The sequence below is a fragment of the Macrosteles quadrilineatus genome, unplaced genomic scaffold (genome assembly GCF_028750875.1).
Source record: "Macrosteles quadrilineatus isolate MER2022 unplaced genomic scaffold, UCM_ALF_1.0 Scaffold_3__2_contigs__length_128488019, whole genome shotgun sequence".
Lineage (NCBI taxonomy): Eukaryota > Metazoa > Arthropoda > Insecta > Hemiptera > Cicadellidae > Macrosteles > Macrosteles quadrilineatus.
The window spans coordinates 54,987,631-55,001,366 of NW_026542596.1; the positions used below are offsets into that span (position 1 = coordinate 54,987,631).

The window sequence follows — 13,736 nt, forward strand, 5'->3', positions numbered from 1 at the left end:
TTTATTAGTTTTTAAATAACTACTTTACTTCTTTGCAGTTGCTCGATTTCGAGCAACATGTTCACTATTAGTCTATTTTATTTTATGACTAAGAGCAAACAGCCAAAATACATCCTCTCTAATCTAAGGTGTCAAACCTGTAGAGAAGTGAACGAACACACAAACCCATTTTACTCTCTAAGAGCAAACATCCACACATCCATAATCTAAGGTGTCAAGGGAGGGTAGCGGAGATCAGATAGTTTTTTTATCAGACTAATGCGCCTAATCCAAACCCCACGCAAGAGTTATTGCGTCCCAGGTAGATGTGGTTTTTGTTGCATTCTTGAGCAAATGAGGGTCGACCCTTGGACAGATTCCTGGCCGTCTCAAGGACGAGGGTAGAGGGTGAAGTGTCGAACCAGTAGGTGGAAGTCGGCGTGGGAGTCAGGTGAGTGGAGTACCGCAAGGGTCCATGATAGGGCCACAATTTTTTGTAATATAAGTAGTGTTGTTTGTTACTGTGACATTGATGGTTTTCAACATTGATGTTGAATAAACAATTTCGATTAATATGTAAGTGTGTAAAATGAGTCGGATTTAAAAAGTAATAGAACTTTTAAAGGAGCAAGAAAATAATTTGTGTTAAATAATATATGGAAACTAAAGAACTATTTTTTATTCAAATATGATCAAATAAATTTTCCAACAATTTTCGATGGAAAGTTAAGTTAGTGGCTATTAAAGTTATTCATTTATTTATTATTATTTTAGTAAAATTTACAGATTCTCATTAGAAACAAACACTAATATCATAAATTTAAAACAGAATGTACAAGGTTAAGTCATTTTTAGATTACGCCATTATATAATTATAAATTTAGAGATTTGGAGTACCTACTAAAAATAGATTTCTTATCCCACTGAATAATTTGAGGTGTGTGTTACACTTTACTACTTTATTTTGTCTATGTTAAATTATACATTGTGTGCTACAACCAAGGCCCCATCACTAGAAAAAAGGGGTTTTTTAGTTTTTCTAGTGGGGCCTTGGCTACAACTGTGTTGTGCTTTACCATAGATAAAACACACTCCCTTGGTTAGTCCATGGCTTTAATCTGTGGCACAAACAAAGGAATTCCAAAAATACAATGTGACAAGCAATACTGTAGTTTACAGACATATCGTTTTAGGTAATAAACGGTGTAGTCAAAGATAATACACATAGGCTAGATAAAAACATAATTGTGTTGGTTAGCCTACTTTGATAACACTGAACAGAAAAATAAGTATTTAAAATCTAAATAGAAGAATGTTTAGTGTATTATTTTCATGCACGATAAATACGTTGTTTATATTTTTGTATCTTCATAATTCCATGCAAATACTTTTTAAAGGATAGTAGTTCTCTTTTTACGTATAAATGATGATTTGGTTTTAGTACAAATTTTCTTTAGTACTAAAATGTTTTATTCTTTGAATGGTCTGAAGCATTGTACGATATTTGAATAAATCAATACATGCATCAATACAAGCAAATACATGGCCTTGAAATTTGTATATTTTTTATTATTTAGGATCTTATATTTGTATTTCACTATAACGTTTGTTTTAAACCTCCACATGAGCTAAAGACAAGGTTAAACATTAGGTAGTTAAGAATAACTTATTAATGTTGATCAATAATTTTGTGGAGCGGCTGGTCTGACTGTTTTCCTATTGCACATTGCCGAAGAAATTGTACATAGTCTACACACTACATGATCACCGTTTGGAATAACAAAACTTTGATGGGGTGCTCGGTGAGGACAGCGCCACCATCACTTTCCCACTTTATGGGTCATCAGGTATATATCCATGTATGCGCCGCGGCGCGCCCAGTCCTCCCGTGCGCGTCGTCTGCTACACAGTGCCTCACTATCACTATCACTGTAGTGCTAACTCACTAACTCACTAGTGCGATGCCGGTGTGATATACATGTGAGTATGGATGTAGTGGTCATACCAGTGCGTGGATAATTATGTGTTCATAAGTGGCGAATCGTTTGAAAAAATTATTTAATTATATTTTAAAATGTACTGTTTTTGATACGTTATATTTGTATTAGATGGTTGGAATGAGCAATGTGTATAGTTATTGAATCTAAATTAATTGTCTTTTTTAACCAATTTAATTTTAGTTAGTTTATGAATCCTGGTTTTGCAAATGCTTTATTCATATAAAGTTTTATATTTATTCAAACTGTATCTAGTTAAAATCAACCTTACGACTTTATTGAAAGTCTTCTAGAAAAGTAAAACTTATTAGGAAGTTCTATAAACTGTTGTAGGGAAGACCATAAAAGGCACTTCAATTACTGTAAGATCACAAATTTGAGCTCCACCTTTATAATTTTATAAAGAAAAAGTATAGAATAAGGTAGTTTTGCGAGTAAACAAATGGGAAATTAAAATAAAACCAAGCAGACTAGAGGCTACATTACTCCCGCAAACTACAGTTCAAGACATTTAAAATGTCTGTGGATAGCTGAAATAAAAATGACCAATAAAGCGTTAGTTATGAGACTAATAAACATAATAAATTAAAATATATTTTATATTTTAAAGTATGTCTAAGACAATGTTCAATTGCTATCAATAAGCATCTGTAATGTGTATATAAAGTTCATACAACCATATTATATATATATATTTTTAACATTCAACGTTCAATTTTGGTATACAGTACTAATTAACTCCTCCTTAGCAATTTTCACTTTTCGTGTCACATAATTTAACTACATACAAGTTAATTTAGCCAATTTTACTCGAAGAAAATTGCATAAACGCCAAAACCACCAAGCCACCCTTATGGATCTTAATCAGCCTCCCTACGTAAGCCAGTATATAAAACGTGCTTACATAAATCTATTTCAAAATTTCGACAGAGTTTCAATTGTGTGTTAACATGATTACTACTAGATTAAATAATCTTTCATAACCAAATTAACATTGACAGAAAAATATTTTCATGTCAAAATATTACATATAATTATCGTATTATGTGTTAACTATTCAATTTACACTAAAAACAGAATAGTTAAGACATTTAAAGGAGTAAAAACTAGTTCTTGTAAAATTAAATTACAGTACAAATCAATAACGTCTGTAACTTTAGCATAACTAAATGTTTATAAAACTTAATTCTTAATATTAATGAGTTTTGTTGATTATGCTTAAAATGGCAATGATGTTTGTAACTTCAAATATTATACTTCTGCATGTAGAATGTCCTTTCTTAATTTTGGGAGTTGTTTGAATAATAAGATATTTTTAAAATAACTAACTAACTATTGTACTAACTAACCGGGTTTTAGATGACTAGAGCGAACTATTCATCCCAACCTGATGACTTATTAGAGTAATTAAAAAAAACATAATTCGAGACAATTAAGCGTTATATGAAGTAAACTGAACATTAAAGCTGTAACTGATAATTTTACAAAACTATCCAATAAAACGAAACTCAATGTATTCATGGACTTTGGATAATACTTTGCGACTTCTTCTCCTAGTTTAAAATCTTATTTTGTCCGTATACTTTGTTTTTAAAACCCGGTAAGCAATAGTTTATAAGAGCTCGTCCCATTCGGTTTTAGTATTTATAAAGTTTGTATAATAACACTAAATAGATAGTAAATAATGCACCACAATCTAAATATACCTGTCTGAAACATACTTGAAAAATAATGATAAATATAAGTGGAGAATAATTAGTGTTCATGGTTTTAATATTTTTCCAAAAAGGTTTGCTTAGAAATATACTATTTAAATTTGTTTAAACATTCTTACCCTAAATATTTATTATAATTTCTTAGTATACACAGACATCTTACAAAATTCAATGGCTGACTATATACGTATACCTAGCCCCAGCGCTTCTGTCAAACCGATCGTTGAAGTCTATAATGTAATATTAATACGTTTACGAGTCCGGTATTGTGTATGGCATTTGTAAGCCTTAAAGGACTTTTCTTATCTCCGTTTTCGAACCCTGTCAATTACTAATAACTTTTAACTACACGATAATTTTGTAACCCAACGATTCTCAATTGACAGATAACTGTAGGTTCACCTACAGAAAACAAATAGGATACTTACCTCAGAGAAGTTTTATTTATGTTAACTAACTATTAAAATTGTTTCGTATTTAAATTATTTTTTTATTTTTTAACTTTAAAAAGTTAAGTAATCCTTTGTTATAGAATATATTTATTTCGAAAGTAAAACTATCAAACCGTGTTTTCACCTGAATTTACAGCACGTGTTTAAAAACTAGAGTTTACAACAATCCAATGAATAAAAGTTTTTCCTAAAAAAATTTGACGTTATTAACTATTTTTCAGTGATTAAAAACGAAATTCGGAAACGCAAGAAGTCGGAAACGTGTATATACGGCACTTGTTTGAAGTTGCATTTTTGTAATTTGTATACCGGAGTTTACAGTAAACTGGTGGAAAGTCTTGTTGTCAACAGTTGTAGTCAACTGACGATGAAAATTTACCAATTGTTGCTAACCAAATTGTAAACTCCTAAATGTAAATGCGGTGTAAGTTATCAACCACTGCATATGAGAGTTACTTACAAATTTGCATTTACTAGTTGGTGGTTGTTTATACTATGATAGTTTATAGAACGATTTCTTTTAAAAATTCTGCATTCTCACTCACACATCCAAACATTCTTTGTTGGTACATTTTTACTATGGGAATCGTTTATCGTGGTAGGGAACTCAACAAAAATAATTATACATTCAGTTGATCCTAGTATTTTACAAAGGTCCCCACAGAACATTTTTACATTTTTTAGTAGGCTATACTGTAGGACTGATAATAGTAAAATCCTACCTAGATTGGCATAGCATGGAAATTTAATACCGAGTAAAAAGCACGAATTACAACTCTTCTAATCTAGATTCAAGATTTAAAATAGTAATGAAACATTTCAATTCAAGAATAATAGTTATAAACTATCTATATCAGACTTGAATACACCATTGCATCATTAATACATTATTAGTTCCGAATGCAACTTTTTCGCGTAACAATAATACACGTACCACAACGTTTACGTCAAGAGAGCACAAATATGAAACTACTCTGTTGAAGCCATAGACATAAAGACATATGGCAGGTTTGAACTGTGGTCGGTGTGTGGGTATATTGACGGTTTGTTATGCAGTGGTACTGTATGTACAAAGGAGGAGAAATCTACATCTGCGGTCTACCTAGACACTCAAACACACACTAATACACACACACACACCACACACTCATTCACGTGATTGTCGAGTCTTTCTCTCATTTCGCTCAAGACGTCAACTAACAAGTCACAAAGAGATCGTGAGTGTTGGCAATTTTCTTCCAATACCCTAGCTACCATCGAACATTCATAATGGGTCCACAGAAAGTGGCTGGATTAATCGTGGGGCGAAAAGATAATTCTACAGCGTTCGTTCTTCTATTGGTTATACAGCCTTCTGTAAGGTTCGGCCGACACCAGAATCCCCTACTTCTTGTTATTGGTGATGAGAAACAAAAAAGTGCTAAAAGTTTTAGAAAAAAATTTTGTGGGAGATTTGGAAACGATTTGGTAAATTTGTTGTCGTAAAGATGCATATTTTAAGACGTGTTATGAACACGATTCGCACATACTAAGGTATACACATACAACATCAATTTCACTTTTCGGGCTAACGATTTAGTAGAAAACTCATTTTTATTTTATTTAATTTATTAGGCCTATATTATTTTTAGAGCCATGTAAAGTCATTTGACACAAAGATGTTCAATACATTGATGTCAGTAACGTGGTTTATACCTATGTATTGTCTTTTATTTTTATTTAATTTATATTCACTCAGTTATGAAAGTTCTTAGTCTTGGGTAACAGTTTGAAAAAACAATGAAATGTATCGTTTAAATTTGGCCGGCCAAAAAATTTTTACTTATTCTATAGAAATTAACAACAGAACAAATTGTTGGTGGTTTAATTCACTACGTCTATTTTATTAAAACGTTTTTATTAGCTCGCTTTCTTGTCCGGTAAAAATTTTTCAATCAATTTTATACTAACTTCCCAATGAGCTAGAGACTTGAAATTTGAAACATAGCTCACAAATGGATGACAATGCAATATTATATCATTTTATGTTCATATTTCCCTTAGGCTACACCCCATGGGCTTGTTTTTAATAGCTCGCTTTCTTACACGTTTTGATATCAATTTTAAACGAAGTCCCCGATGAGCTAGAGACTTGAAACTTGAAACATAGCTCACAAATGGATGACAATGCAATATTATATCATTTAATTTTCATATTTCCCTTGGGCTTCCAAATTTTCCATGTTTACATTTTGAAAGAATGTAAATATATAAATTAATTTAAGTCAGCTGTAAATACTTAAATTTGACAGTTAGAAGAGCAGTGGTTAAGAGGTACAGGTTCTGCTCCCGAGATATTCTAAAAATATAAAACAATCATTTCAAAGTAAAGATAAAACACCTGATTACATATATAGATTTAACACATTTACACATTAAAGACTAAAAATTAGAAAATAAATTATAAATAAAAAAAACTTTTTTAAAACAAAACGTTTTTAAACGCACTAAAAAGTAGAAAATAAGTTATAAATATGTGGTGAGTACAAATACTTGTATGATTTAAAATTAAAAAACGTGGGGTGCATGCAATTGATAATAACACATTAGTTCAATAGGTGAAGGTATTTTAAATCATCTATTGCATGCACCCCACGTTTATCGTTTTAAATCTTACAAGTATTTATACTCTCCACATATTTATAAACTATTTTCTACTTTTTAGTGCGTTTAAAAAAGTTTTGTTTTAAAAAAGTTTGTTATTTTTAATTATTTTATTCTAAAACTGCCTACAGCTTTAACATGACAACAGGTCAACTGATGTTTAATGTATTGCTGTATCTTGTTGCAGGTGCTGCAGACGATGAGAGTGAACCATGACCTCAGCAACATCACGATACTTTCCGTTTGAGGTAGGATTCTACGTTGTTCTCTATAAGATACTTTGAAGGGCTTAGCAGAGCCGACGAAAGGAAAAAATGTTAGTAATTTAATGTCAAGTTTTAATTACAACAATACCATTAATATTTAGGAAATCATCAGTTTAATTATCAGCTGTTCTGTTTAATGCGATGCATTAATCACTGTACCTCAAAGTGTAGTGTTAAACCATTGACTATTGGTTAATAGTCTAAGGTTAAACTCATTCTCTGTGACTGCACCACGATGTCCTTAACTTTTTCATCAAAATAACAAAATAACCATTACAGAATATTTTTTTGCCAAAGTTAATATCAGATAAAAAGTGGCTCACATCAATTGTTTTATTCTACTTTCGCCACATATTTTAGTCATGTTTCAGCCAAACTACATGTGCCTCCTCCCGTAATTAGTGTGCGAAATAAACAAATAACTGTGAATAGTGTTTTATATTATATTAGGTTTAAAGGGCATTACCAACCTCTAATCTTGTTAATGTTAAATTTGAGGTACAGTATTCTTAATTTATTCCCTCCTTTAAGAAACCTTTCGAAAACTCTCGTCGACTGATGTTAGATTAGCAAATCGAATTGAAAGGTAGTTCCATATGTTCCTTATCGAGATGACGCGTAACGACCCGTAGAACAGTGGAGATTCGACCACTGATAACTCGACAGATGATAACAAGCCATGTAGACCGTGGCGCTGCGGACGGACGGACCAATAATTCCGGAATTGAGGGCCATTATGGGACAATGGCGATAGGGCATCGATATATAACTACTACTGGATCGCTGGCTGAGCACTCTAGCCCGAGCCGAAGTCAGTGGTTGCGTTCTGCCCTTGAAGGCGTCGGGTAGGGGCAAGAAACCAGCACGGTGCTTGCGTTTTACAGCGAACTGTCGCTGTGATAGCATTTGTATACCATATTTTAACTATTGATTCACGACAAATGTTCATCGGGGGATATTTTGACTCACTCATCTTGTTATATTAAAAACTGAAAGTATATAAGTTAGTAATCAATTTAATTGCTATACAATACAACGTGTATTAACATTGTTATAAAGACTATGAAGTAGGGCGACAACTAGTATTTGTATGAAATAAATGCTTGGATGGTTTGGGTTATGGGTTTTTAAAAAGGTTGATAAAATAAACAATAAAAATGCACAGTAAAATTGTATAAAAACCATTTATTTGAATACAGTACCACACAGAGTAGCCTACATTTCACGCATGATTAAAAAGAACTAGTTTTGTTAGCTTTTGGCGAATGCCAACTTTTGACAGAGCAATGGTTTGCTCTTTAGCATGACTGTAGCCAATTATTTTAAAAAACAAATTTCCGATTAACTTTATTAGCTTAATTTCGTGTGTGTCCTCTCCAAAGTCAACGTTAGACACATGCGATTTGAACACATTCCCAACTAAAGTTCTACAAGATTCCAAAACAATTTTGTGTGTGTTTAGTTTGGTTCGATTATTTTTAGAAGAAGTATATTTATTGTTCATGACTTTAACCACATGGTAAACATCTGAGGATGCTCTCACTAATTTTCCTCTTGAAACAAAATCTGTAAAATGGGTGTAGCTACTTAAATTACATTCGTCAGCTGTCAAAAGACTAACACATTCTTCACATGTTACTGTACCTAATATTTTTCTAACAATAAAACCACACATATAATATAACACATTATTCTTGTAGTATGATCCAGTTTCTGCAGATACCTCTCTTTGAAAGTCAATTACATTGTCTTCTTCACAGTCATCAATATCGCAATTAACAATTGCCTTTGTCTCAGCAAAGCTTATCACTGAACTTTGGATTGTTCCATCATATTGTAAACAATTTCCTAAGTTTGATGACCGCACACTGTTCCTGAACATAAGTTTTCTCAAGGCTAGTTGGAATTGTTTTACATTTGGGTTATTATTATGCCCTCCTCGAGACCTAATACATGAGAACAACAATTCCAAATGGTCTTGAGAAAACTTGTAAGTTAAGATGTACTTAAATTGCAAATCATCTAACATTGTTTTGGACAAATGCTTAATCGAAAATATGTTTGTCATAAAACCAAGGGCAAAGGTTTTTCTTGGATGTTGTAGAACAGGAATATTTTCTATAGTCAAACCTTTTAGGTATTCTAAACATTCTTCTAACATTTTTGAGTTACGTGCCAAATTATCTTTTTTGATTGGTTCTTTCAAATGTTTGCCATAGGGATCCCGACTATTAAAATAATCAAACAATTGATTAAAAACCCTTATATATTTGACTGTTTCCTCTGCACCTATAAATTCAGGAACTTGTTTGGTCATCAAAAATTCTATTGCATCGGCAACTCCCAAGCTTAAAGTTTGGGCAGCAAGTTTCACATTCATTTTGTTGTTTTGATAACATACATGTTTATCAGATAAATTGTTAGCAAATTTAACCTCTTCCTTTTTCTGCAGATTGTTCAAATTTCGTATATACTTAAAATCCACCACCCCATCTTTACTACTTAAAGTCCCTTTATCGGCCAAAGTATTACGTGCCAATTTAAGCATGTGGCATGCATCTAGCATGACACAAACCTTCAGCTCAACATTCTGAACCCTCACATTGAAAAAAGGCTGCTCAGGTAGCTTACAGCCAAGTTTCTTTACAGAGTTAATGTTTGTGGTTGTGCCATCAAACGTCACGTTAAGCACACTTACTCCTGATTCATAGAGCTTGACTATGCAAATTTGTATTAGTTTTGATAACGCTTCTGAATCTATTTTATCAATAAAAAAATACGCAACTGCACATTTAAAATTCCCCTTAAGTGTAACAATTTGAAACACTAAAGCCTCACTTGCTAACGTTTCATTTTGGTCCAATTGCATGCCATTACCTAAACTAACATAACCTGTATTTATGCCTTGCTTGTGGTCATAGATAACCTGTTTGCGTATGCTCATTGAATCAAAAACTAAATTTACATGTTTTAAGTGGGGTTGTTTTTCGACATTTTCTTTTAAGTATGTAAAAACTTCTTCTATGAACCCTGGGCAACAATTGAACGAAGACAGCCATTTCCTTATAGTTGAAGGATTGGGTAAAATGAAGTTGTTACTTCTCAGGTACTTGTATGCCTTAGGACTATAAAAATATACAGTGAGTGCAAATTCCTTCATTTTCTCTGAATAAACTGTCCTGAATTTACTAAGGTTACTATTTTTCATAGAATGTACAACTAAATCTAATGGAAATCCTGAAAACTTTTCCTCTAAAACCTCTATTAACCTATCAGGTGCTTTAAGTTTTTTCTTAAATACTAAAATCATATCACGCATGGATTTTATCCTATCATCTCTTCTCTTTAGCCGCTGTTGAAGAATTTTGATCTTCCGTCTCAGAAGAGCTTTTGTTGGTGACCACACTGGCTTCTAAAACGAATAGAAAGGAAATAATATTTACCCTAATGTTATTTACTTTTGAGCTCTGTACTGGCCAGATAAAAAGTTTTAGAAATAGTTTTTAACTACACGAATTATGGCTGAAAACTGGATCATAGAATAATGATAGATTGATACAGCTTTTAAAATTACTTGAAAGCTAACATGCCACCGTTTTTTGGAAGCTCATTAACGACATTAGTTACCAATTCGTCATAGTGCTCTTATGTTTTTAGAGCAACGACATAAACATAGATAAAACTTACTATAGGCTAAGCCGTAATATTAAAACATGGACAAAAATAAATATAGCATTTTCTTTAGTTTGAAAATGTAACGAAATAATGAAATGTCCTTTAACTTACGGGGTTTGGCGCTGTTGTTGATTGCTTAGGAGCTGCGCATGGTGATGTTGATGAATTGGTGACTGGGTGTACAATCTGAATCAAAAAATACAATCAATTTTTAGGTTTAAACTATGTTTGATCATGAAGTATCATATCTAGCCGTTTAGAAATGGCTCGCATTAATAATAAATTCCCCATTTTCTAACTAAACAAATAAGTTCATGCAATGCTAAACATTATACTAGAATGAAATAAATTGTTACAATAATATGCCTACATTATACAGGGTAAGTATAAATACATACCGGGGGAGTTGATGGCCGAGTTTCAATTTGAAGATCTTGTTCTTCATGCTGTTCAACTTGCTGCTCTTCATTATGCTAAAAAGATAAATAAATAAAAGTATATGGTTTTTTTATGTTGGAGATAGGAGGCAGGATTTTGTTTTAGTAGAACGATAATTTATTATTAGAAGTTCCATTAGATTAGTTACAAAAATAGTTCCAAATATAAATTTACAACAGTTGTGCCCACAAAAAAATTGGCTAGTCTAAATAGTAATAAGAAATTTCCAAAACACTTTGACAAAGGTATGATGGCGTTCATTCATGTAGGCCTTTTTAGACACTATTGATTTGAACAATTTATTTTGTGATAAATTCAATAAATACGTTTACTATTAGATTTAATTTACTGCAATAAAAAGTTAAATTTATCCATTTTCAGATGAAATTTGCAACTTGCAAGAACTTTAATAAAAAACTCACTTGTTGAAAAAGGTTCCTCTTAACAATCCTCCTTTTTTTATCTGGTTGTTGTTGCATGTGAGCCGGAAAATCAAAAACCGATGGAACTGCATCATTTTTCAGGGTTTTCTTGATCGTGTTGGGCAGTATTAAATGAAAATCATCTCTGGTAAAATGCTTGCTGCATAACAAACTGTATCTTGAAGGTTTGAAATTCTTTCTCTTTGTCGCTGCTATCCATTTTTTAAGAAGCTGGTCGTTATTCAAGGGGAATCTATAACATGAAAAAAAAAACAACAATTTAATCCTATGCTGGAAACGTAATCTACAATGAACATAACTGTGTGAAATCATTACCTTACACGAATGTTTTGTTGAATATTACTTATATTTCAGTGCTATTCCATGTTTATCTTTATAAATAATAGGATAAAATAATAAATATAGGATAAATTATAATAAAAAATAAATATTCCTATTTTAAAATAATAGGAACAAAATTTCGTCGACACTAGCGATCAGTGTCATCGGTCATAAACGAGACACTAAAAACGAGCTTCCAAATTTGCAATAGGATGAGAAGTCTACTTTTGTTGGTTAGTCTATAAAAGTACTTACCTGTGGAAAGAAATTTCACTCCCTTTCTCCCATCTCGATGTGCAGTTGTACGCAGAACAACTCCGAACCATTTCCACAATCTAAATAAATACGTGTACATTGCTAACCAAACTACCACGTGCACGTGCTACCTGTCCACTAATAACTGGCAGAATGATTCACTCACAGGTGGTTTACTTTTACTTCTTCGTACATGACCTCGAGTTGTAAAAAAAACTATCATAGATTTGGCGGGGTTGCTAGTGGCGGAATAATCTTTTGGCGGGATAATTTGTTGGCGGGAATAGCAGTGGGTGGCGGCGCGAGTTGCTGTTTTGCCCCTACCGGGCGCCTGCAACACCGCGATACGTCCCGCCACACACAGCTGTCTGCGACCGAATTTCTCTACACTGCTCTTATGGACAGCGCGCAATCCAGTAGTAGTTATATATCGATGCGATAGGGATGCGGCGAAGAAAGTTGGGCATTTCATTTCCATTTGAACACGGCGCGGCCGCGGCGGTCAAGGGCGCGGTGACGGTGCGTGCGCGTGCGAGCGAGGTTTTACTTTCCGTGTGACTGAGAAATACAGGCTAGCGGTACCTCAGTGAAATCAAAACCGGCATTGTTCCGACAACTGTGAAATTTGGTTTGTCGTTGAGTAGATTTTAAGTGTTCATTGTACAGAGGTTATTGTTGGGCGTTTAAGGAACACCTGTTTTGAATTTGAAACACGCATAGTGGTGACGGCGTTTCTTTCAGGTTTTGTAAAGACGAAACCTAAAGGTTTGTGACTATGGTTTGTAGAGCTATGAAGCGCTAGTGTGTATAGAATGAGAGATCCGGCTGCAGCAAAAAGAAAAAACTGATATTGGTGGGTTTCAAAAGAGTAAAGATTATCGGCTAAGGTTCCTGAGATTGGCCTGATGGCGACAGTGGCTCCAAGTTCAAAGAGGAAACCGATTGAAACTGGAGCTAACCCAACCTAACAACAAAGATTAACTCTTTCAGTTGAAGATCAAAAATCCTACTGGAGCTTCAATTGTAAATCAGGCATAGTGGAATATAACCTAACCTGACCAAACGACGAAATTGACATCTCTGTATCGTCGGAGAGGCCAAAAACCTATTGAAATTTAATTGGCCAGAGTGTAGGCAAAATAACTGAACCTAACCTTACCTAAAATGAAGACAAAGAGAAGTCTCCATCCATTGTTGGCGAGGTCAAAAACATACTGAGGTTTAAATGCCAAGATGACCTAACATAGCTAAAGCACCATTTTCATCCTTGACTAATATTCCATGGTTGGGGGACAAAATTACCGTCGAAGGGGTTCAAAACTATTCAACCAGGTCATAGGCTTTAACTCTGTACATGATCGATTTTAAGTTAAGCAAACTGACCCCAGTGTGCCTTGAACCAAAAGAGGTCGCGGACCTTTCTTTCCTGTTCGGAAGGAAATTCTAGATAAAGTTCATCGGTTTAGTTTCGATTCTGGGTGTTATGATCGTGGTGCAAGCAGATGTTCGCAATATGTACTTGACATGCGCAGGTGCAATGTTTGCGCAATGA

At 33.4% G+C, this 13,736-nt stretch overlaps 1 protein-coding gene across 1 annotated transcript in view; it reads left to right on the forward strand.

Annotated features, from left to right (window-relative positions):
• Window positions 1-1,870: 1,870 nt before the first annotated feature.
• The window catches only part of LOC128990834 (uncharacterized), a 50,448-nt gene continuing 38,582 nt past the window's right edge, over window positions 1,871-13,736 (forward strand). The window contains exons 1-2 of the mRNA XM_054413447.1: window positions 1,871-1,959; window positions 6,974-7,034. Of these exons, the coding sequence (XP_054269422.1) occupies window positions 6,999-7,034 (36 nt within the window). The 5' untranslated portion in view covers window positions 1,871-1,959; window positions 6,974-6,998. The remainder of the gene's footprint in view (window positions 1,960-6,973; window positions 7,035-13,736) is intronic.